This window comes from Eretmochelys imbricata, chromosome 6 (genome assembly GCF_965152235.1).
Source record: "Eretmochelys imbricata isolate rEreImb1 chromosome 6, rEreImb1.hap1, whole genome shotgun sequence".
NCBI lineage: Eukaryota > Metazoa > Chordata > Testudines > Cheloniidae > Eretmochelys > Eretmochelys imbricata.
This window is the reverse complement of record NC_135577.1, coordinates 71,521,053-71,547,003: the sequence shown is the minus strand read 5'-3', so window position 1 is coordinate 71,547,003 and position 25,951 is coordinate 71,521,053. Positions and strand designations below refer to the sequence as shown.

The following is a 25,951-nucleotide window of genomic DNA, read 5'->3' as shown; positions in this document are numbered from 1 at the left end:
GGGAGCTGGCAGAGGTTTCCCCACTGCACCCCTGCTGCTGAAGTCTTTCCCTGCTGTGGGAGTCTTTCCTGCAGAGGGAAAAGGCTCCAGCAGCAGGACGCTACACTGATAAAAACAGCAGTGTAGACGGGGAGGCACGGCTTGGGCCAGCAGAGAGTGTGTAGGCTAGTATGTACATACAGACCCACCTCCCCCAGACATGTCTTTTACTCTGCTTGCCTAAGCCAAGCCTCACCAGCTACACTGCTTATTTATACTTGTGCTGGGGGGCTTGGCAGGTAGGTACTCTACATGCTGCCAAAAGACATACCCTTAAACATGTGTTTTGCTGAATAGAAAAGGCCATATGCAGATGCTTAAGTGCTTTGCTGAATTGGTCGATATACAGGGTTGGCTTATGCAACCTTTTGTTTAATGGATTAGTGTCTTCTTTGGGTCACATTTTATACTCTTGACTCCTTTGCAGGCAGACAAATTGCTGAAAGCTCTGAAGCAGCACTTTCATGAGCCAAAACAAGAAAATGGAAGTAAGGTAAGAACAGATGTCTGCTGACTTCTTATAATCTTATGAAAGACAATATGCAGAAACCATTCTTTCTAAGAAAGTTGCTCCTATTTTGATAATTGCAGTGCATTGCATTTAATGACAAGTGCTTCTCATTTAATGGTAATATAAATTTAAGTTTTTACTTAAAATCACTGCCTCATGCTTACTGTGTTCACCTACTGCTGGAAATTGACATTTTTGGTATTTAGTTTCGAAATGGTTCCATATATGACTAGGCCAGTGTTCATCCTAGTAATGGAATTGTGACAAAACAATTTGGAGTTAAAACTGAACTCGTGCTCCAGTACCTACATAGATTTATCTTTAGTGTGAGCTAAAATGTAGTCAAATGGAAGCTGATATGCTAATATTCAAATTTGCTCTGATCTGTTCAGCTCCAGACATTAGCAATGGGAAATGTACAAAATTCTCCATTGTGTCCTTTAAGAGAAGATCATCTTCAGGAGCTGAACCAAGCCAATGACAACCTAGATCTCAATATTTTAAATACTAGCTGTGAAGCTTTGAACCCACCATCAGGGAACACCTGTGCTGCTTCTGCAACTAATGCTTTCCCAGGATAGCCTACAAACAGGGAATGTCATGCCACATCCATAGTCCATCAAATCTGCTATCTTCTCTGATAGTGGTCAATACTTGATGCTTCAGAGGAAGGTACAAGAAACCTCATAAAGACAATTATTATATGGAATAAATTAGCTTGTATAGGAAGCTTTTGCTAAACCTAGGCAGTTGGGGTGGGAGGGAGTGTCCCTTCCTTTTTTTGTTTGTTTATCCTATCTACCTTTTATATTCTTTAACTGGATGTTCTCACCTCTATGAATGAATGTCTAATCCTATTTGTCTGTCCATTTTGTGCCTACTACACTTACAAGTTACTCCTAAGGATGCTATAACCAAAGGACATCCTAGAGAAAAAGGTTTTTTTTTTTTTTGGTTTGGTTTGGTTTTTTTATAGTTTTTTTTTTATCCTAATATATTGTTATGCTGTATGTGTGGTTTTTTTTTTTTAAACACAACAAAAACAACCTTCCTCTTTTATTTAAATGTGTTGCCTTTCAGTTTCATTGAATGTCCGCTTGTTTTTATGTTATGAAATAAGGTAAATCAGAAGCTACTTTCTCTGTCATTATGTATTGCATATACTTCTATTGTGGCCCCTTTTGTGAAACCATTAAGAACTGATATGATCCTTGTCAGATTCACTCTTCTGCTGAGTCCTTGGGCTGTGGTATATGCAGTATCAACAGCATAGGTATGCTTTTCCATTGCTAGAGATCAGAGTAGCCCTGTAGGAGGAGCACAGATGACATGATCTCTTGCAGGATTTTAAAAAGATCTATGAGATCTTAAAAACTTGGAGAGCCCCAAGATTCTTCCGGTCAGGTGTCAAATGTGAAATGCTGAATATGTTAAATACCTTGACGGAATGCTATGTATACAATAAAAACAAATGAGAGGATTTCAGATAGAAGACTAACAAACTGCCCTCAAAAAACTAACTTCAGTGTTTGAGGAAAAAGCTGACATCAGCACACTGACTGTAATGCCAGTGAACAGCGAGAATGCCAACAGGTTTGTTGTTTGTGAACAATGGGTGTGACATATCTGTGTTCCATTAATAAGTTGTGAAGCTTTCTCGTTAGTGCATCTGACATGAATATGCACATGTAAGGATGTTAGACAATAATCCCATTTCTCTTATACAGGACTTTGGAAGGAGTGAATCCTCCTCCACAGATGCAGAGGAGCTCAGCAGTCTGGAGCAGGTCAAACCTATTCCAGTGTCCTTTGTCACAAAAAGGCGTGGGAAAGGGAGGAAGGTAGCAACTGGAAAGATGGCCTCCAAAGAGGAAATTAATACTAATGAAGAAGATATGGTGTTTTGTGTTGAGAAAGAGGTAACTCAAGTTTTTCAGGTTTTATTTTTTTATTAAGAGAAGCACACGTTAAATAGAACCTTTGGTCTATTCTGCCACCACTTGGCAGGAAATGCCTGCCTTTCAACAGGCAAACCCAGTAATGTTATTGACTTTGTATTTTGGTACCCTACTTTTCTGAAACTTGTGTCAACTGCTAGCTGCAATCAACTATTCCTGTTGTTTAAGCTTATTCTTTATCAACTTCAGATCACCTGTAATCTTCATGGGTCTTTCCCAGAGTCATAATTTGACTTTAGGTGCTCAAATACCACAGTGGGTGCAGTTTAAGAACCTTATTAGAGATTAAGTACCAGGACAGTATAATCATGTTTCACTCTCTTTTCAGGCTAAATACACTCAACTCTTGAAGTTTTTTTCTTAATAGACGCTCTGATCACCAGATGAGTCTAGTAGCCATCTTTGCACTTTTTCAAGCATTGAAATATCGTTTTCCTTTTGTACTCTATAGTACACCATGTTCTAAGTATGGCTTTTTGAGTGCTTTAAACTTCCTGAAAGTGTCTTAAATTTGAAGAAACATTTTTTAGACTTTTGGTCCCTTTTTTCTTGTTCTTCATAACTGCAGGTTTCTTCAGCAAAGGTTGACAAAGCATGTTCTTTAGAGAATTCTGAATATGAACCACCCTCTTTTTAAAAATGGCCACAACCTTCCCCTCTTCCCCCTCCCCCATCCCTAATGGGATTTAAACTAAGTTGCCCTCAAAGAAAGATGATGGTCCCCCTGTTGTCAGTTTTTAAAATTATCCAGAACTTTTGAAATGTCACTGTTGAGGAAACAACCAATTTTATGCAGTCTGAAGCAGAGCTGTACACAGTATTCCAGGTGCAGTTGCACCAAAGCTGCCGAGACATCACTATTTCTTAACTTGGTCCTGCAGCTTTTGAATTTCTCCTCCTCCTCACTTACTCTGGCAGAATGACAACTAATGATCAACAAGAATTTTCCTTCTCGTGTGCTATCTTTGTTAAAATATTTTCCTTCATGTTTGCTCTTTTCAAATAAGTAAGAGTTTCTGTGTTCTCCTCTCCCACATCTGTGTATTGCGATATTCTTGGGTGTTCCAATAAAAGGGTGGAACTCTATGCTGTACCTGATACATCCAGCGCAGCACTGGTGCCAGGCATGTTCATCATCCAGCCAATCAACTTGCATTAAACTCCATGCTTCTACAATACTCCTTATCTCTGCTGGCTAGCTTTGATGAAAAGGGAGTTCTAGCAAGACTGAGAACTTTGCTTGCCGTACCTTGTTTATAAGCAGTCCATCTAATTAAAATAACATTGTCAAAATCTTTTCCTAGTGTTCCTGGAACATTATGTAATTGCTGAGATAACTAGGTGATCTCACTCTTTATCCTAAACATAAAGAGCATTGGTCAGTTTGGAAAAATAGAGTAAAGGATGTTTTCAGTTTGTCATGCCGCTTTCTGAAATGTTAACTAGTATACACAAGCAACACCTCAGATGACCAGAATTGAAAGAAAAACTTTCTTCAGTTGGTTTGCTTTGTGCATTTAGCGGCATTTGGTGTCTGGAAAGTTTCACTTTCCCTTATATAGACATTAGGTCTTTCTCTCTAAGTTGGTATGTGAGACTTTTTGTTTAAAAAGAAAAGGGTGGGTAGAAGAAAGGGGTGCAGAAGGAGAATGTTTGTTTGTTTGTAAAGTGCCAAATTGGTATAGCATATTCGGCCAGGTCTAAACTAAAAGCTTTTACCAGCATAGCTGTGACAGATGTGAGACCATGGAAATATCAAAGACAATTACATGGAGATGTGTCAGATGCCATGCACGCATGGAATAGTGATAGACCATTGTATCAATAAGTGGTGTATATATCTTTGTGTTTCTGGCTCACAGGGTGTGTTTGCAGTGGAATCTAGAATTAGTAAGGGGTGGAAGTTTAATGCAAATTTCCAGTGCTGACTATGCAAATACCCAGCCCTTGGAAGCTTCTCCCCATAGGAGAAGTAGAATTAACTGGTTTTACCTGGTTTAGGAGGCCTAAGAGACAAAGACCCAAAAACTATATAAAGAGTCAGCCTGATCTGACTCATGGAAAGATTCACTCTGGAACAGAGAACTGACAAATTTATGGACCTACCAGAATCTCATGCAGATGATGGGTCATATCTGGTAAGCTTAGGATGCATATAGATTAATAGTTGAATTTTTTTCTCTGTAATGCTTTGACTTAACTAAATATACTGTACTTTGCAAAAGCTGGTTGGTCACTGACTCTCGTTGTTCCTGAGAGAGCAGAACTGCAAGTGTTAAACTAAAGTCAGATTTTCTGTGACAAGCACAGTGAATTGCAAGGGGACTGCATCGCTAAAACTCTGATCTGGAGGGAGAAGAACAAAGGTGTCAGGCCAGAAACCTAAGGGGATGCTCTTGAGGAGACCACAAAGGGGGCAGATGTGCAGTTAAACCCAGAACTGTGACCATAGCAATGTCAGTGGGTTTTTTTGTTTGTTTTTGTTTATAAGGGGTGAGAAATTGCAACACATATACCAGCAAACCCCTTGGTGTAGATGCAGGTATACTGGCAACAAAGTGACCGTGAGTAGGCTTATTTTGCTTGCCAAATATAAGCTATCAGAAAAATCGCTTCTTTGGTGGTATAAGTTTCATTTACACTACTAGGGTTTGATGGTATAGCTATACCGCAAACCTTTTCTACTGTAGACCTTGTCCTAAAGAACAGGCAGAACATCCTGAAAAAAAGGCTTAACCTAAACATCTTTGAACTCCAGAATTATCCAGAAATGACAGAAAAAGAAGTACCCCAGGATGGAGACAGCAAAAGATTGAAAAGACGGCAAAATGAGGAACCTGTAGCTAAGAACAAAGCTCCTGTGAACCCAGAGATGCATCCCATGAAGAGCCAGCAAAGGGAGAAGATGGTTTCTGCTAAAAGAAATGGAGTTGAAAGTAAGGGGAAAATGCAAGTAGCTCTTAGTTTGGGTACTTATGATACTTCAGACAGGAATTTTGATTTATGTACTATGTCCGTAAAAATATTGTGAAATGTCCTGATGGTTTAATAGCCTAGATCGTTGTTCCATGACAGATTGTTTGTCTGAGGAACACCTTTCACTTAAAGGTGATATGTGAAGAATCTTTTAAAATTGGGCTTGTGCACTTGTTTCCTTTATGAATTGTAAAGGACGCTTGAAAGTTCGGAGATGGTGGGTGTTCTGCTTGGGTTTTTTCCTTGGGAATGTCAAGTCTGGTCTTCTGTAGTTTTGGTGAAGGACTTCTTGGGGGTCTAAGCATGCCCTTACTTAAATTGACTAGTGTATCAAATCTTTAGCAAAGGTCCGTTTCCCAAACATTACTTCTTGGAGAACTAGTAAAATAACCTTCACAAGCTTAAAGTGAGTGAAAGGTGAGCAGTTGAGAATAGAAAGATTTTTGGGTCAGGCTGTTCAAAACCTTTTTTGTTAACTGTTTAAATCTAGTCACCATAGCCTTTCAGGGTAGACAAGACCTGAATTTCTTATGTGAAAAGCAAGCTGAATATTTAAAAAAAAATCTTTCAGGCCTTCTTCATATATTAAAAAAGAAGACGATGAGGTACACAATCCCAACTCTTTTCCTCTGGAGATCACCTTTAAATTCAGTGCCTCTTGGATTATCATAAACGTGGCACTCTCTTCCTGAGGAAAGAGGTGGGGAAGTGTACTTCAGGTGTTGTACTTCATTGGCCTCTGCTTGCAGATGACTCAACTTTCCCAGATGTGTAGTTAGTATAAATTTATATGCAGGCTAGGAAAAAATATTATTGTTGGGCAGCTTAGACAGCAAAAAAACATGTCCAGGGAAGTGAAACTTCATCATTCCCTGCCTGCTGTGTTTGATATGATGCTGAAAATCAGAACAGGTGTCTTCCTCACTTGTGTGTGTGGCCGTGGCTGTGAGCAGGTTTATGGGGATCTGCCAGAATAAAGCAGAGAGCAGGACCGGCGTTAGACTCGCCGGGGCCCAGGGCAGAAAGCCAAAGACTGAGCCCTGTCGCCCAGGGTTGAAGCCAAAACCTGAGCAACTTAGCTTTACGAGGCCACCTGTGACATCGGGCCCTGAGCCATTGTCCTGCTTGCTACCCCCTAATGCCAGCCTTGGTTTTTAATCTACTTGATATGAAGGAAAAACAGTTGTGGCACAGGTGGGTCATGGAATTTTTATAGCATACTGGTGGGGAGGGGCTCAGAAAGAAAAAGGTTGAGAACCCAAGCACTAAGCCATATGCAATCCTATGCTCTGCCCCAGGAAGATGGCACAATAGGTATGTACAGTCTCTGAGTTGAAGCATGGGCATAACTGCTGTTCAGTAGAGTATGCAAGAAAACTGTTATGGGAAGCCAACTTTAATGTTTCGCCCCAAGTTAGATACACCAATCAACACACACAATATAAAAGAGCCTTCTGTTTGACCCAACAAGTTGAGCTTTCACATTGAGAAACAGCTGCAGTATCCCTCTCTTATACCATGATCATAGTTCTTGTTTGAGTTTACACTTGCTGCCTTCTATCTGAGCAATATGTCCTTCTAGTGACTCAACAAGTGTTCTGTTACAAGCCTACAGAGAAAATTACACACATGGGTTAAAAGAAATCACTAATTTTCCCACCCCTTGGTCCCATCATGTTGGGTTTTTTTTCCCCCAATACCTTGGGGCCATTCTATACTGACTTCAGGGCAGGCCTGAAATAAGGAATAATTGAGCATTCACTTTCTGTGTACAAATGCTATCATACTCTAATCTAACGTCTTTTTAAAAAATACAGCTGTTTGTGAATTGTTTTAAAATTAAGAAAGAAGACTAACTGAACTCAGCAGAAATATCGGTGTAAACATGATACAGAAGAAGCTTGAAATTCAAACCATAAAAATGAGGAAAAGCTTCAAGACTTACTGGCTAAATCTTTAGTCACTGTGGGTTCTGCTCTCAAGTCTCTAAGTAAAAATGTCACCCCCTGTTTAAACAGATAAGCTCCCAGATGTGCATTCATGTACAATAGTCATGGAAGCTTTTATTATTACTAGTAGTAGTGCTGCAGAGCCAACGCAGGCAATTGGGTTGCCACCCAGAGCAGAATTTGGCCTGCAGAACCTTTACTGATAGTGATGCATGAGAAGGAAACAACCTACCTTGACTTTCTGATACCATATTGAGCTTGCAGTTGGCAAAGTCATCCTATTTCTTGGGAACACCTTTAATGTGGAAGCCTTTGAGAGACTCTGAATGTGGGACTCCACAGTTCCATTTTTATTTCTCATACTACAGCCCCAATTTAAGGGAGTGAGTACTCCTTCGGTATTGGAAGCTTCCAGAGTTTCATGAAGCAAAAGAATAGCTTGAGTTTTAGTGGCATTAAGCTAACCTTCCAGTAGTTTTAACAGTCTTGTTTTGATTTGATGGTACCAGATGACACTCTCCCAGCCCATCCTCCAGCTGGGAAGATCCCTCGATATGTAGACCGTCTGTCTAAAACTGGAAGAACAGGAGTGAAACCCATTACGCCAAGTAAGTTATTTACTATCTCTGAAAATAGGCTTATTGAACATGTGTGAAAGGAGACTTGCCTGTTACTGCCTAAATGAATCCAATCTCATTCTTTTTTTTTTTTTAATATGGGGCTTGAAATCTCATAGGGCTTGCTTGGGGAAAACATCTTGCTCTTTTATAAAGCAGTTGTCATGACTCCGAAGTGTTCCAGTGTGGTGTATATCTGCCTGTGTTTCTCCCAAGAGCTGGTTGTATGTTGGTAGTATATAAATGTGCTTAGTTTTAAAATCAGTTTGTCAAGTGCTTTGAAACCCTTCTGAATGAAAAGCATTTATATTTGTAAGGGTTTTTTTAACATCAGACAGGAAATGCTAAATTATGTTGCTATCTTTTTTTCTTTGAACTAATGATCTGCACTAAAATGAACACCCAGTAACTGAAGAAATAATTACTTGCCATTCGTTTAGAACTAGTCAAGGCAGAGATAGGCAACCACTTCCACTTGTTTTTAATCACTTAGACCAATGGTTCTCAACCTATTTACCATTGTGGGCCACATATGAAGCACTCTACGGCTATGTCTTCACTATAAAATTAGGTTGAATTTATAGAAGTCAATTTTTTAGAAATTGATTTTATACAGTCAATTGTGTGTCCCCCCCCACTTAAGACCATTAAGTCGGCAGAGTGCATCCACAGTACCAAGGCTAGCATCAACTTCCAGAGCGTTGCACTGTGGGTAGCTATCCCACAGCTTCCGCCGCCCATTGGAATTCTAGGTTGAGATCCCAATGCCTGATGGGACAAAAAACATTGTCGTGAGTGGTTCTGGGTACACGTTGTCAGCCGCCCCCCACCCCCATTCCTCCCTCCCTCCCTCTGTGAAAGCAACTGTAGACAATCGTTTCGCACCTTTTTCCCTTTGTTACCTGTACAGATGCCATACCACGACAAGCATGGAGCCCGCTCAGCTCACCGTCACCATACATCTCCTGGGTGCTGGCAGACGTGGGACTGCATTGCTAAACAGCAGCAGCTCATTGCCTTGTGGCAGCAGATGGTACATTACAACTGGTAGCCATCCTTGTCCTCTCCTGGGTGCTCTGGGCCGGCCTCGGTGAGGTCAGTCGGGGCACCTGGGCAGACATGGGTGCTCCTGGCAGACCTCGGTGAGGTCTGTCAGGGCGCCTTGATATAAATGGGAGTGACTCAGGTCATTCTCTTCTTTAAGTTTTATCTAATGGAGATTCAGTCCTGCCTGGAATATTGGCAGAGGGACAGCTCAGTGGTTTGAGCATTGGCCTGCTAAACCCAGTGTTGAGTTCAATCCTTGAAGGGGCCATTCTGCCTCAGGCTGCTCTCCCAGCCAGCAGCATAGCGAGCACCCAGGAGATGATGATAGCTAGCAGTCATACTCCACCGTCTGCTGCCAGCCTACCCCTTGCTCCCCCCTCCCTCCCTCTGTGAAAGCAATGGCCAACAATCGTTTCACGCCTTTTTCCGTGCGGGCGCCATATTTCTGTCAGCATTGTCATCCACCTGCCGCTTCCATTGCCACTCTGGTCTCCTGCAGACACCATATCACGGCAAGCATGGAGCCCGCTCAGATCACCGCAGCAGTTATGACTGTTCTAAACACCATGCGCATTATCCAGCAATATATGCAGAACCAGAACCTGGAAAACCAGGCGAGTAGGCAACAGCAGCACGGTGAGGAGAGTGATGAGGACATGGAACAGACGGCTCTCAAGTACGTGCCCCAGCAATGTGGACACCAAGTACGGGCCCCAGTTTTAGACAGACGGTGGTAATGGGGCAGGTTCATGTCGTGGAACGCCAATTCTGGGCCCAGGAAACAAGCACAGACTGGTGGGACCGCATAGTGTTGCAGGTCTGGGACAATTCCCAATGGCTGTGAAACTTTCACATGCGTAAGGGCACTTTCATGGAACTTTGACTTGCTTTCCCCTGCCCTGAAGCGCCAGGATACCAAGATGAGAGCAGACCTCACAGTTCACAAGCAAGTGGCAATAGCCCTGTGGAAGCTTGCAACGCCAGACAGCTACCGGTCAGTCGGGAATCAATTTGGAGTGGGCAAATCTACTGTGGGGGCGGCTGTGATCCAAGTAGCCAACGCAATCACTGAGCTGCTGCTACCAAGGGTAGGTTTCAGAGTATCCGCCGTGTTAGTCTGTATTCACAAAAAGAAAAGGAGTACTTGTGGCACCTTAGAGACTAACCAATTTATTTGAGCATAAGCTTTCGTGAGCTACAGCTCACTTCATCGGATGCAACAACCAAGGGTAGTGACTCTGGGAAATGTGCAGGTCATAGTGGATGGTCTTGCTGCAATGGGATTCCCTAACTGTGGTGGAGCGATAGACGGAACCCATATTCCTATCTTGGCACCGGAGCACCAAGGCAGCGAGTACATAAACCGAAAGGGGTACTTTTCAATGGTGCTGCAAGCACTGGTGGATCACAAGGGACGTTTCACCAACATCAACGTGGGATGGCTGGGAAAGGTACATGATGCTCGCATCTTCAGGAACTCTGATCTGTTTCAACAGCTGCAGCAAGGGACTTTCTTCCCAGATCAGAAAATAACCGTGGAGGATGTTGAAATGCCTATAGTTATCCTTGGGGACCCAGTCTACCCTTAATGCCATAGCTCATGAAGCCAGACACAGGCAGCCTGGACAGTAGTCAGGAGCTGTTCAACTATAGGCTTAGCAAGTGCAGAACAGTGGTAGAATGTGTATTCGGATGTTTAAAAGCACGCTGGCGCAGTTTACTGACTCACTTAGACCTCAGCTAAACCAATATTCCCATTGTTATTACTGCTTGCTGTGCGCTCCACAATATCTGTGAGAGTAAGGGGGAGACATTTATGGTGGGGTGGGAGTTGAGGCAAATTGCCTGGCCGCTTATTACGTGCAGCCAGACACCATGGCAGTTAGAAGAGTACAGGAGGGCGTGGTGCGCATCAGAGAAGCTTTGAAAACCACTTTCATGACTGGCCAGACTACGGTGTGAAAGTTCTGTTTATTTCTCATTGATGAAAACCCCTGCCCCTTGGTTCACTCTACTTCCCTGTAAGCTAACCACCGCCCCCTCCCCCCTTCGATCACCACTTGCAGAGGCAATAAAGTCCATTGTTGCTTCAAATTCATGTATGCTTTATTAATTCATCACACAAATAGGGGGATAACTGCCACAGTAGCACGGGAGGGGTGGGGGAGGAGGGAAGGACAAGGCCACACTGCACTTTAAAACTTATTGAATGCCAGCTTTCTGTTGCTTGGGCAGTCCTCTGGGGTGGAGTGGTTGGGTGACCGGAGGCCCCCACACCATGTTCTTGGGCGTCTGGGTGAGGAGGCTATGGAACTTGGGGAGGAGGACAGTTGGTTACACAGGGGCTGTAGCAGCGGTCTGTGCTCATGTTGCCTTTCCTGCACCTCAACCATATGCCGGAGCATATCAGCTTGATCCTCCAGTAGCCTCAGAATTGACTCCTGCCTTCTGTCAGCAAGCTTTATAGAGATATCCCTGGAGGATTTCCACTCCATCCCCAGACACGTTAACAGACTTTTCCAGTAGCTGTACTGGCCGCAAATTAATCATTAAATATGCTTGCTTTTAAACCATGTATTATATTTACAAAGGTACCCTCACCAGATGTCCCTTCTCCGCCTGGCGGGTCCGGGAGCCCGCCTTGGGTGGGTTCAGGGGGTACTGGCTCCAGGTCCAGGGTGAGAAACAGTTCCTGGCTCTCGGGGAAAACGGTTTCTCCGCTTGCTTGCTGTGTGCTATCTTCAGCCTCCTCATCATCGTCTTCCTCGTCCCCAAAATGCGCATCCCTGTTGCGTGATAATCCATTGAGTGAGTCAAAGCACAGCAGTGGGGTAGTGGTGGCTGCACCCGCTCGAATGGCATGCAGCTCATCATAGAAGCGGCACGTTTGGGCCTCTGATCCTGAGCAGCCATTTGCCTCTCTGTTTTTTTTGGTAGGCTTTCCTGAGCTTCTTAAGTTTCACACAGCGCTGCTGCGGGTCTCTGTTATAGCCTCTGTCCTTCATGCCCTTGGAGATTTTTTTCAAATATTTGGGCATTCCTTCTTTTGGAACGGAGGTCTGATAGCACAGATTTGTCATCCCGTACCTCCTGTTCGGTCCATGCTGGAGCTCTTTTGCGATTCTGGGAGTCCATCATGCTCACCTCTGCTGATGAGATCTGCACTCACCTGCAGCTTGCCACACTGGCCAAACAGGAAATGAGATTCAAAAGCTCGCGGGCCTTTTCCTGTCTACCTGGCCAGTGCATCTGAGTTGAGAGCGCTGTCCAGATCGGTCACAATGGAGCACTCTGGGATAGCTCCCAGAGGCCAATACTGTCAAATTGCGATCACACTACCCCAAATTCGACCTGGCAAAATCTATTTCAGCACTAATCCCGTTGTTGGGGGAGGAGTACAGAAATCGATTTTGAAGAGCCCTTTAAGTCGCAGTAAATGGCTTCGTCGTGTGGACGGGTGCAGGGTTAAATCGATCTAACGCTACTAAATTCGACCTAAACTCGTAGTGTAGACCAGGGCTTTGTTATGTGGGCCACATCTAAACTAAAATGTATAGATAAATAATACTGCCTGTATGGGCCTGAGGATGTCACATGGGCCGCAGCTGTGTGCCGTTTGGGCCACAAGTGGGCCGCAGTTTGAGAACCACTGACTTAGACTCACAGGATACAGTCAGAAAAAAAGTGCACTTAAATATTTTTTTCTCCTATCCCCTACTGACAATTATTCCAGGTTTGCTCCATCCTCTGATCATTTACACTTACCTATAAAATGACCAATCTTGACAATTTCTCTTCCATATTTTTGGAATTTTGAAGACTTCAAGAAGCTGCATGAGGCTCACTTCGAGAAAATGGAGTCTATTGATGCTTACATTGAGAGAAAAAATAAACTGATTGAAAACTTCAGCAATTCTATCAATGAGGTCAAGGTAGGAATCAATAGAGGATCATATCCCTCATCCCTACATTCTTCTAAAATCTAGAGAGGGTTCTTTATTGCATTGTCTCCCCACAGTGCCTCAGTATGAGCCATGCATTTTCCCATGTGGCTAAAGGACCATTTTTGAGGACTAATTGACTGGTAGCAGGCCCATGCAATTTCAACAATCCTAACATCCCATAGACTGTGAGGATATAAGTCTATCCTGAGTACTCTGACTGTCCCCCAAGGCCTCTTTCTGTCTCCCACAGAACTAATCTTTCTTTGACTCTATCAGGGTAGCATACATACTTTATAAGTAGTTCTTTAAAAAAGTAGACTCCTAATTACATTGGTGGGGTTGTTAGACAAAAAAGCCAAACATCTTAATTGTGTCTGGGTTGCCATGGAACTTGAGCATCTTAAAAAGTGGGATTTAAATGATGGTCTTGACCGGTGAATGCCCATCCAAAGTGAAAAACTTAAGTGCTTTTTATATACCTTCTCAGGGAAAGGCATTCAACTCACCTTCAAAAGACCTGGCATGTAAATGGTTCTTGATGGCCCGTGGATCTCTCTCAGATTTTGTATTCTAAACTTGAACGTGTGGGAATTCCAAAATAATGGCATTTCCAGGTGTGACAAATGTGTGCACATGCTAAGATTTACAGAAATGTACACCAATGAATATGGTCAAAACAGGAAAATTGAAACTTTATTCTGAATGTTATGTTTCTTATCTTGCTGATACTCACTCATCCATACACTTGGTATCTATTTAAGACCCCTTACATTTTATTTTTGCAGATGTTGGCTAAAAAAGCTAACCATGCAAAGGCATGTGAGAAAGGAACTCCACACAGCAATGCTAAGGTGAGAGTTTTTTCCCCCCAGATAATCTTGTCTGTCTAGTTATGAGGGAGATCTTCTCTTTTTTGAAATACTATTCTTTAAAGCAGACTGATCTGTGCACTTATGATTAAATGTATTCTGTTCTGTAGCTCCAGCACAATCCAGGCAGCAATGCCTTTCCAAATGCCAAACTCTCATAGAATGTGCTAAACGCCCACTTCTCTGTTTCTAGAAATGCTCCAGCAGCAGAGTATTTTTATTCAGCCCAAATCCCCAAAGAGGAAAGTTCTCTCCGAGTTGTACTCCAGGCAACCTGCGGCGCTCCCCACGCATCTCTGTAGGCACCACAAATCGGAGTATTTTATCTCAGAAATCTTCATTCAATCCCTCCATTCTCTCAACAACCAAAATGAATGTCAGGTAAAAAGGACTCACCAAAAACATCAGTCAAGTATTTGGTACAATATATAAACAACACAGATTAATGAACACTTACTTTGATTTATCCTACTGCATTCATAACTCCAAAAGTGAACTAAATCATGAAATTTAAAAATTGAACTTCAAAAATCAAATTGTAATAAAAACATTGTGTGATTGTTGCATTAGTTGTTGATAGCACTTGATGCAGATTCAAATTCTTGTTGCATATTCATGACAAGGAATGTGCCAAAGGATCATGTATTACAGCATTTCGTGTTTTCTCTGGTAGATAATAAGAGACTTACATTGGTTGCAGTGTTTTTAATGAGCACCTGTTAATGCAGGAAGGTTCAGATCTTTATTCTGACTAATAACTACTTCCTTTCAGATTCTCAGAAGCTACAAAAGATAATGAACACAAGCGCTCCCTTACGAAGACTCCATCTAGAAAGTCACCATTCTTGGAGATCTGCACACCTGATAGCCAGAAAAGTGGCAAACCCACAATTAGAAAGAGCACTAATGGAAATGCAACAAACCATGAGCTGACTGCATCAAAGACCAACCCTAATGGTAATCTTCTGAGAAACTGATGCTTTAAAATTTACATAATATTTGGAAACAAACGTTAATGCTTTAGCAAAGGGCAAGGGGAAATACTTCCCAAGACAGGAGTGATTCTTTAGGGGACTGCAATATCTTGTTTTTAAATTTTATATTTTCTTTCAATCCTTTGAACTGAAAAAGGTAGTTGCTAAAAATCTTTGGATAAGATAAAAGGCAAGAAATTATCTCCAGTCTAGCTGTACTTATTGTGTGTGGTTGAGCAGTTTCTGTATTATGCTATTAGTAGATAAAACTGCCCCAAGGAAACATAAAAGCACCATTGCAGACTTGGTACTAGAGTACTCCAGAAGAGGTTTAAGTGTCCTTGTATAAAAGCTCCCTGGACAACCAAATAACCATACAATGGAATAGGGAACGAGCTATCAAACTTGTTCTGGAGAAGTGGAAAATCATGTATGGTGTGATGCATGACTTACCAGTCTCGAAACATGCTCATACAATTGTATAGAAGTCCCACTCCTGATAATAAAACTAACAGTTCATATCCTACAGAGTACTGAAGTTGAGAGCAGGGAAGCAAGTGTTGGACAGCATGTGAAGGTCATGTCCTGAGATAGAAATAAATTGGATAGCTAAAATAAATCAATTCTGAGCAAGAAGTCAATATTAGAACTGTTTGAGTGTCTTACTTTGTTTTGGGTAGTTCAGGATTAGGGTTAAATTCAACATTTCCTGGAAGTGTTGACAAAAGTTTGTATGGGATAGTAGCTGGCTTACATAAAAGGGATAAGGCACCCCACGTAGTCTTGTTTTCTTAAACATCTTAAGAAAGGACTGAGCTCCTCGCTCATTCACACTTTATGTCCTATGTGGCACGTTTGACCTATATGTCAAGGACCCAAGAATGGCATGCAGGCACTTATGCCAATCAGTACAGTATCCATTTGTTGGTTATCTGTTTTTTTTTGTTTGTTTTGTTTTTCTGTTGAAACATGAGATCAAGACATAGAGAATCTTGAACTACTAGAGAATTAATGTTTTTAAATGAAGACTTAGATTCTGGAGTAAATTATGTAGCCTTTTAAAATAGTCCATGGTTCCATAGCAAACTACATGACCATGTAAATTGCATTATATATGTGACTCACAACTTTTACTTGGCACTAACAGTTCGCTCAGTGGTGTGCAGGTAGAACTGTTAACAGCCATCCATTACCCTCAGTGTCTTCCAGTATAGATCACATGCTAGACTATCACAGACACTTCCCTTTCCATTCATAGTTTTGTGGACCACCTTCCCTGCTCTTCATGAATGCAGACCAACCTTTTGTAACCTACAGTAATTGCTTACATGAAAAAATAGCATTAAGTACTTAATGAATTTTTAGTTGTGATTTAATGTGACAGCTGGAAATAAGCATCATGTGATCAGCGTGCTCTCTGTAGACCACTGGGAGGCCACAGGCCAGTTGAGAAGTACTGGACTAGATGTATGGCTTAGCAGATCTGCTACACACCAGGGCGATCTACTTAAAATCCAACCAGAAGTGTGAGATCTTCCACATCTGTCCTTTGTACACTATTGCCCCATATTGTTCAACCTCTTCCCTGTTATCCCATGTGTTAAATGTGTTTTCAGTGGAGTACATTTTATAGTGTGAGGATCCTTGGTAGTTTGTAAGACCCTATGGTTCTTTGGTTTGGCTGGCTTATAGAATTGGGCTGTTGTAGTGTTCTCCTTGTGCAGTTTCCTAACTGTTTGCTTAAATTTGGCTGTTTGGAAATTCTTGTTCCCTCTCTCTAAACATGATACCCTGGTTTTCTTTTTAGTTGTTACGCCATTCAAGTTTGCAGCTCAGACTGCAGAACCCACAAGTACCAAGAAGCCAACATTTGATCTGAAAGCAAGTCTGTCAAGGCCACTTGGATATCAGCCACACAGAGGTACTATGACTTTGTGCTATTTCCATAGGGGGGACACAAGTACTGAACTTATGAAAGAGGGCATTCTTACATTATGGGCAGCAACAAAGCAGCTCTGTCATATTCCATATCTGATCACACACTCTACATGGGGATGCAGCCTTAAAAATGATAGCTTGTGCTCTGAAGTTAAACCATTCAAAGTATGTTCTCTAGCAGAGAGGCTTTTGCTAAAACAATCTGGGCTTTTAACAGCTGGACTGGTTCTTTCTGTTTGCTGCTAGAAGAATTCTAGTTTCTCTTAAGTGTTTAGACATACTGCATTCTAGGTATCAGAACATAAAATTCAAATAAACAGGCAACTTTTCCCAAGCCCTGTCAAACACCTATTCACCAGGCTGAAAAACACACCCTCCTGTTGGGCCTATAGATACTGGATTCCTACTGACTGAGCTCTGCTGCCAATTAATGCTGCCCTCTTACCACCACCACCACCACCACCACCACATAAAACAAGTCAGTTTTGGGACATCTCCACAGAAACATATGACCCACATAAATCAAGTTCTTCTTCGAGTTATTGCTCGTGTCCGTTCCTTTGTAGGTGTATGTGCCCACCACATGCACCAGTCCCGGAGGTTTTTCCCTCAGTGGTATCCGTAGGAGACCAGTTCTGGCACCCTCTAGAGTGGTGCACATATGTACCGGTATAAGGGGCACTGCTGGTTTTCCCCCCTCCCTCAGTTCCTTCTTACTGCCAGTGACAGTGCTGGAACGTCTCCTTGCCTCCGCAAGCTTACATCTCTCAACTGTGTCTAGTTGTGAACTTTTTGTATATAGTTGTTAAAAACTTTTATAGTTTATACAGTTCCCTTTGTGTTAGAGTTAGTAATAGTTGGTTAGTCCTGGATGGGACTTAGCCTAGGGACGGGGCAGGCCCTGGTCCCTGGGCTTCAAGCCTTGTGACTGCTGCAAGAAACTTATGCCAGTCAGTGGTCCCCATAAAAGATGTCTAAAGTGCTTGGGGAAAACCCATGTGAGCGACAAGTGTCGCATCTGTAAGAGCTTCAGGCCACGAACGAAAAAGAAGTGGGACATTCGTCTTTGAGCGCTCCTTATGGAGTTGGCCCTCGCACTCGCATTGGAGCTGACTAGATTGGACTCTGCTTTGAGCACTGAAGCCTCGGTGCAGAGCATGCTGCCAGCACCGACCTCAGACTGGCGCCAATCCCCATCCCTGGTACCAGCTGAAAAGCAAGGAAAGGCCGGGAGAGGGTATTCTCTTGTGTCTCGTAAAGGGAAGGAGAGAGTTGGAGGACAGCAAAGACCCTTATGTGAGGGGCAGCTCTTTCTCTATGGACGGTGGCCTGGTTCCAGCACCTACAGAGCTGTCGAGCCCCCTTTGAGATCCGCCCACCAGCCCCTGGATGCGGGTCAGCTTACCTGCCAGAGTTCCCAGAGTTGTTCTCCGGTCTCTAGGCAGTGTTCACTGGGATCCTAGCGTCAATCACCTGCTATCTGGCACAGACCCTTGGAAGCTCATCACTGGTCCCCAGAGCCCCAGCACCTGGAGCATCCGAATCGGTCTCCAGGCTCGCGGCACCATTCCGGAGGTTTGGTACGCTGGTCCACAGAGTCCTGTCACCAGTCTCCAGTTCACCGGTACAGATCCCCGTGGGTACGTTGACAGTCTCCAAGATATCGATCCTCTCGTTCCCGTTCTCACTCCTGGTCCACAGAACAGCACCGCCCCCATGGCGTGAGGCGTCAATTGCTGGGGTACTGTCACCGAACGCAGCCGCCAGTCACTGGAATCGTGGCACCAAGAGACATCGTCCCAGTACAGCTCCCCAGTGGAGGTCCACAGAGAGAGCTGACAGGAACAGGGTAGACAGGCAACATCAGTCCCGTCCTGGTTCCCCCCAGACAAGCCTCCCTGTCTTCAGGCTCTGAAAGCAAGGAGGAACTCCTACACACAGGCCAAGGCCAGCTGCTGGGGCCATCGGCATTTCCTTCTGGGCCCCCATGGGCTGCACGGCCCCAGGGCCAATTGCCAACCCCCTGGCACCTGTGGAACCTCTGGGCATTTCCCCAACCATTGCCAGAGAATCAGTTGGTCTCAGGCATTACCAGTACACAAGGGAGTTGTGAAACTGATCAAAGCCCTTTTGGCAAACCCCCTCCTCCCTGCCCCCCATCTCTAACCGGATGGAGCGGAAGTACTATGTTCCCGCTAAGGGGTTTGAATATCTGTACACACACCCCACCCCAAGCTCACTGGAAGTGTCAGCAGCCAATAAGCATGATAGACAAGGCCAACCGGGATCGACCCCTAAGAATAAGGAGGTGAAGAGGCTCAATCTTTTCAGTAGAAAGATTTATTCTACAACCAGCCTTCAGCTAAGAGTGGCCAACCATCAGGCCCTACTTGGCCACTTTGATTATAACATTGGGCAGTCCATGGCCAAGTTCGCAGAGTCGCTGCCTGAGGAGCCCAGGAAGGAATTCCTGGCTATTCTGGAGGAGAGCAGAGCGGTAGTCAGGGCAGGCAAGCAGCCTCAGATGCAGTAGACTCCTTGTCCTGGTCTATGACTTTGGCCATTTCAATGAGGCGGGCATCCTGGTTGCAGTCGTCGGGGTTTGTCAGCAGAGGTTCAGCAACCCATCCAGGACCTTCCCTTTGATGGCTTGGCGTTGTTCTTTTTTTTTTTTTTTTTTTTTTTACAACCGCCTGTCTCCCTTCCTCCTTGCCTGGGCCTCTATAACACTGGACCAGTGGGTCCTCAGCACAGTAGCAGGGGGGTATACCCTTCAGTTTATTTCTATCCCCCTTCTCTCTCCCTGTCCCTCTTCATGGACTCCTCTCACAGGCATCTACTCGCTCAGGAGGTGCAGGGCTTTCTGCAGGTGGGAGCGGTAGAGGATGTTCCTCTGCACTTAAGGGGAAAAGGGTTTTTTTTTTATCCCAAAAGGGGGTCTATGCCCCATCCTCGACCTGCAGGGCCTCAATAAGTATCTCAAGAAATTGAAGTTCCGCATGGTATTCCTGGCCTCCATCATTTCTTCTCTGGATCTGGGAGACTGGTACGTCGCCCTTGACCTGAAGGATACCTACTCACATATCGATATTTCAAGGACACAGAAGGTTTCTACATTTCATAGTTGGGACCAGTCACTACCAATGTCGTGCTCCCCTTTGGCCTAGCAAAGGCATCAAGGGTATTCACGAAGTGCATGTCGGTGGTAGCAGCCTACCTCAGACGTCAAGGTTCCAGATCTACCAGTACCTCAACGACTGGCTCATCAAAGGCTGCTCCAGGTCCAGCACAATGTTGAGAAGTTGTGGGCCACTTGCCAAGCTTTAGGCCTGTTGATAAACGAACAATAATCAACATTAATCCCGATCCAAAGGATAGAATTTGTTAGAGAGATACTCTACTCTATCCAAGCCAGAGCATTCCTGCCGGAGACCAGGTTCAGGGCAATGGCAGATCTGATTGCCAGCATCATGGCCCATCCACTCGCCACTGCCTGGGTCTGCCTCAGACTACTGGGGCACATGGCAGCTTACACGTATGTTGTCTGTCACGCAAGACTCAGGCTGCCTCCCCTCCCAGATGTGGCTGGTGTCAGTCTACTCCCTGGCCAGATATCACCTGGACAAGATTGTCACAATCCCGCCACACAGGTATTTACCTTCCTGCAGTAGTGGTCCAATCCAACTCTGGTAATGGAAGGTGTGCCGTTCGCAAGCCCACAACCCACAGTCTCTCTGATTTCAAATGCGTCTGACCTCAGTTGGGGAGTACATCTCTATGCACTGTAGACTCGGGGATTATGGTCTCGGGAGGATCTCACGTTACATCAGAGAACTCGGAGCCATCCGCCTGGCATGTAGAGTCTTCCTTCCCCAGCTGTCTGCTCGGGTGGTGCAGGTGTCGACAGACAACACAGCCTCCATCATCTATGTCAACAGGCAGGGTGGAGTTTATTCATTGGCTCTGTGTCAAGAAACCCTCTGTCTATGGGACTTTTGTATTTAGCATGCAATCCACCTGGAAGCCTCGCTCCTCCCTGGCGTCCTGAACATGCTGGCGGATTATCTCAGCAGGTCCTTCTTCTCTCACCATGAGTGGTCCCTTCACTGAGAGGTCGTCAAGATACTCTTCCAGAAGTGGGGAGCTCCCCGAGTGGACCTGTTTGCCACCAGACAGAACAGAAAATGTCATCAGTTCTGCTCTCTGCAAGGCCTAGGCAGAGACTCACTTTCCGATACCTTTCTCCTGTCGTGGTCAGCCGACCTGACGTATGCCTTCCCGCTGATTCTACTCATGAGCAAGGTTCTCTTGAAGATCAAGAGGGACAAGGCATGGATCATGGTTGTACCGGCATTGGTTCGGCATGCTCATGGACCTGGCCACTTTACAACTGCCTGGACCTATCTCCCAGGATCACAGTCAGTTCTTGCACTCAAACCTCGCCGCTCTCCACCTCACAGCTTGGCTGCTGTGTGGTTGAACCTAGAGAAACAAGCCTGCTCTAGTCAGGTACAGCAGGCTCTCTTGGAGAGCAGAAAGCCCTCCACCAGAGCGATGTACCTGGAAAAGTGGAAGCATTTCTCCTGCTGGGAGTCGGAATGGAATATTTCCCCGACCCAGTCGTCCCTGCAGTCCCATCTGGATTACCTGCTTCACTTGAAGCACCAGGGCGTCACCTTTTCCTCGATAAAGGTGCACTTGGTAGCCATATTGGCCTTCCATCCCTGTGTCTAGGGTAATCTGTATTCTCACATGAGATGACTCAGGTTCTTGAAAGACTCTTTCCAGCCTGGTTCCCCAATGGGACCTTTAACCTGGTCCTCTCCAGGTTCACGGGTCCACCCTTCGAGTCTATGGCTTTTTGTTCCCCCTCCTCCTGTTGTGGAAGGTTGCATTCCTTGTAGGCATTACTTCAGCAAGTTGAGTCTCCGAGATTAAAGCCCTCACTTCGGAGCCCCCGTATACGGTATTTTAGAAGGCCAATGTTCAGCTCTGACCCTATCAGGCCTTCCTGCTGTAGGTGGTGTCACACCTCCATGTCAGTCGGGATATCGTCCTCCCAGTGTTCTGTCCAAAGTCTCACACGACCAACGAGGAGAGATGCCTGCACACTCTAGATGTCAGGTGTGCCCTGGCTTTCTACTTGGACTGCACCAAGCCCTTCCACAGATTGACTCAGCTTTTTACTGCTATCGCTGACAGGATGAAGGGCCTTCCGGTATCCTCTCAGATGATTTCAAACTGGATTACCACCTGCATCTGCACTTGTTACAAGTTGGCACAGGCTGTGCCTCCACCAATAGTGAAGGCTCACTCTACTAGAGCTCAAGTGTCTTCGGCTACCTTCCCGGTGCGTGGCCCTGTCCAGGACATCTGCAGGGCTGCGAGCCGGGCTTTGGTACACACGTTCACCACATATTACGCCATTACCCAGTAGGCCAGAGATGATGCTAAATTTGGCAGAGCTGTGTTGCAATTGACACGTCCATGAACTCCTGCCTGCCTCCAGAGATACTGCTTAGGAGTTACCTAGAATGGAATGGACATGAGCAATCACTCGAAGAAGGAAAATCATTACTAACTTTTGTAACTGTTCTTTGAGATGTGTTGCTAATGTTCATTCCATGACCCACCCTCCTTCCCCTCTCTCGGAGTTCCAGCAAGAAGGAACTGAGGGAGGGAGAAGCTGGCGGCGCTCCTTATACCAGTGAATACATGCACCACTCCAGTGGGCACCAGAGCTGGTTCTCTATGAATACCATGGAGGGAAAAACAGTGCATGTGATGAGCACATAAACCTACAATGGAGTGGACATGAGCAACACAACTCTGAGAACAACAGTTACGAAAGGTTGGTAACTCTTTTTTCTGCTGACCCTAGAGTCTGCTGCTGTGTTGGCAAGACAGCCCCACTCAGAGCTTTCTGCTCAGATGGCAGGGAGCTGAGGCTTCTCTTCTGGACCAGGCCACTTCCCCTCCCTCTAAAACAGGGCACAGTGGATTAAGGAACGGGAAGGATTTTGTCAGCCAAAGACCATCGTGGCAGATCCCTGCCTTCCACGGTAGCAGAGAGGGCTCCATTATGGGGTAGTTCCCAATTAATACTACCCCACAGGCAGGATTCTGAGCAGAGGCTTCTGCCACCCCCAATAGAAAGCCCTCCCCAAATAGCTGGCTAGTACCCAGATTGATGTAATTCACCAGGGTGTTTGTGCTTGATCTTAAATGCAGTCAGGCAACTTGTGTTATCTGTAGAGTTGAGGATAAGAATGCCAGTATTAACAACATAAATTCACACAATTACTAAATTTTAATAACTAGCTGGTCTGGTTTTTTTGTTGGGTTTTTTTGCTTCTTACAATATAGGAAGACTGAAACCTTGGGGTGACTCAAAAGAAAACACTGTCCTGAATAAATCTATGAATAGCAGCGTCTCTTCACACACAAAAGATTACAAACAGCCACATCTCCAGACCAGGTCAGTACAAGGGTGTTTTAGGTGCCATTTTAACACTAGAGAGCACTAACACTTAAATGTGTGACAAGCCAACACTTTTAAATAAATGCACTGTCCTTAACCATACTTATGTTAGAGAAATTTTTCTATCTCTATCAAAATGTTTAGCATCAGGATGACCAAAGTATAGCTCACAGCTGCCCTCTACCTAGGCTAAATGTGACTGCTGGAAAGTACAGGTCCCAGCATGGTAGGCCCCACCTTGATTTTAACAGGTTGATCAGCTCAAGATGTAGCCTTATATAGTGGGACCTGTATGTTTTATGGGCTGTGCTTCTGCAAAAGAGTTCATAAGAGTCAGATTTTTAAGAATAGGTTAGACAAACACCTGTCAGGGATGGCCTCTGTTTACTTGGTCCTTCCTTAGTGGAGGGGGCTGGACTAGATGGCTCCTTGAGGTTCCTTCCAGCCATACATTTCTATATGTAATCTAATGAGTAAAAAATGGAGCAAATGGCCAGTGCAACTAAGCGAATTTGGGAGCCTCTCATCTGGCTAACCTAAAAGATTCCTTCTAATTGCTTATGCATATAGTTATCTGTGCCTATGCAACTAATTGCTCACCTGCTCCAATTTAATGTGATTTGTTTTCTTTTCACTTTCAGAGAAGGGAGGCGTGAGAAGCATGTGCACGAGAGAAAGCAGAAAAAGGCTCAGCTGCTTGGAACCCGCAGGGGACTATCTATGGCTTAGGAGGAATTTAGTAACTTCTTAAGGACTCACTGTAAATACTGTTCTCAGGAAAAATCTTTCCAACCTTTGTAAATATTTCTGGTTGTAATGTGTGCATTAAAGGATGAGTCAGGTCACCTGAGTTGACTGGATGTTACTAGCCATGTAGGACAGGCTTTCTTAGTACTGCTGAGCTTAACATTGTTAGTGATTTTACAAGTTGGATAAAATATCGATACTCTAAATCTTTTAATATGTTTTAAGTAGAGCCCCAAGAGTATCTCAAATCACTTGGAGCCATTCATCCAGTTAGGTTTTAGATTGGCCAGATATTCTTGATTGCAGATTTTGAACAAAAGCTTTCTCCTAAGTAAGCAGATTCCATAAAACTATTAGACTGAAGAGATATTAAGGGGGGAGGAGGGGGAGGAAATGTTAAAGGAATAATCATGAAACCTATTCACATTGAGTCACTTATCAGTTGGGCATATTTCTCTAGATGCTAAATAACTTCAAATATGTTCCATTATCAAGAAGTTTAAGACACTGGGAGACTTCTCTGACAAGTAGGGTATATGTAGTAGCAATTGCTAGAGCGGTTTCCTATATTTAAGTCCTTTGTGCAGTAAACGACAATCTCTAGGAGAGGGAAAACCATATAAGGGCTTTCTGGAGAACTAAAAGCCCTAAATAATAGGAAAAAAATAAATAGAAGTTAACGCAAACCTTGGTAGGTTGCTAATCAGATATGTGAAGAGCAGTTATTAGTTTTTTGTCCCTCTCCACGTTTATTACAGGATAAAATTTAGCATAATAGAACAACAGTTGTCTAGTCTGAAGTGTTTACAAGATACTCTATATTATAAACCAAGTTCTTTCGAGGTATGATGTACTTAGAGTAGATTTAGAAAGCCTGTAGCAGTAATATCAGCAATTTCCCAAGGTAATATGTAAAGAAAAATCATCTTGATTTTATCATTAAACATCATGGAATGGACTTGAAGCACAGGGGAAGGGAGTGGGGGGAGGAGGCGGCACTGCAGTTGCTATTTCATTACAGCTCTTTGGACTTATGAGCAAATATTTACAAAGTAATAGGTTCACTTTTGTGTTTAGGCTTAACCTTTCCTGTGATATTTGCTGAAACATTAGATGCAGAAATAGAAAAGCTTTTTATATAAATGTTTATACTGTTTAACTGGGGAAAATAAATTGTTTTTTTGTATTTAATGCTGTTGCTTATGACTTAAATAATAAGTATGGCTGTTAGTGTGTGTGTGTGAGACAGACACAAAGTTTAACCGTATGCAAGTGCCAGATGTGCTCATACATACAGGTCATATCCTCTCTTCCACTAAAGAAAAGGAATGTATTACCATTTGCCAAGCTTCATGGTCCACCTAATCACTTTTACTGATGCAGTTCACTTGTTGGGATGTCCTAAATTAGAGTTTTGAAACACTCTTACTGATAGTGATTAGCAGGGACAGAGGGATAATGTTACAGAATGTGTCACTTTGTTTTTGACAATATTGTGTATGGTCTTACCAGTTTACTGTCTGAGTCTGACATAATGGGAGAAAGACACTTGAATAGGAAAATATGCCTCAAACTGGCAGGGAATATAAGCAGGTACAGCATCTGAACTGTTCTAACTCTCTAGACTTTAAGTTGAGCACTTTTTGAACACTATTTTGATTGAAATCCTTTATTAAATATAAACCTTTACTCAGGATTATGGAAAAACTGAAACCCAGCACTCCTTGTCCTAAAACAAATGTATGCATTTTGAAAACTAAACCCTCTTCAGGAAAATCTCATCACCTCCACACCCTGCTACATGTTGTATAAATTAAGATGTGTAGGCCTTTCCCAGCTTTTGAATCCCCACTCTGGAGAATCCTAGTGTCAGTTTTGGGATAGAAACTGCCTCTAACGAG

At 43.9% G+C, this 25,951-nt stretch overlaps 1 protein-coding gene and 1 long non-coding RNA gene across 2 annotated transcripts in view; one reads left to right on the top strand and one right to left on the bottom strand.

The window, feature by feature from the left end:
• The window catches only part of NUSAP1 (nucleolar and spindle associated protein 1), a 34,318-nt gene extending 9,018 nt beyond the window's left edge, over positions 1-25,300 (top strand). Inside the window, exons 2-12 of the mRNA XM_077818858.1 lie at positions 467-532; positions 2,278-2,469; positions 5,267-5,444; positions 7,943-8,041; positions 12,917-13,029; positions 13,827-13,892; positions 14,104-14,291; positions 14,683-14,867; positions 16,692-16,805; positions 23,189-23,300; positions 23,945-25,300. Coding sequence (XP_077674984.1) covers positions 467-532; positions 2,278-2,469; positions 5,267-5,444; positions 7,943-8,041; positions 12,917-13,029; positions 13,827-13,892; positions 14,104-14,291; positions 14,683-14,867; positions 16,692-16,805; positions 23,189-23,300; positions 23,945-24,032 — 1,401 coding nt within the window. The 3' untranslated portion in view covers positions 24,033-25,300. The remainder of the gene's footprint in view (positions 1-466; positions 533-2,277; positions 2,470-5,266; positions 5,445-7,942; positions 8,042-12,916; positions 13,030-13,826; positions 13,893-14,103; positions 14,292-14,682; positions 14,868-16,691; positions 16,806-23,188; positions 23,301-23,944) is intronic.
• Positions 19,479-23,102, bottom strand: LOC144265832 (uncharacterized). Its single transcript, XR_013346375.1, has 2 exons — positions 20,481-23,102; positions 19,479-20,151 (listed from the first exon to the last, which is right to left on the bottom strand). It is a non-coding gene; the product is annotated as an uncharacterized LOC144265832 (long non-coding RNA).
• Positions 25,301-25,951: the final 651 nt, after the last annotated feature.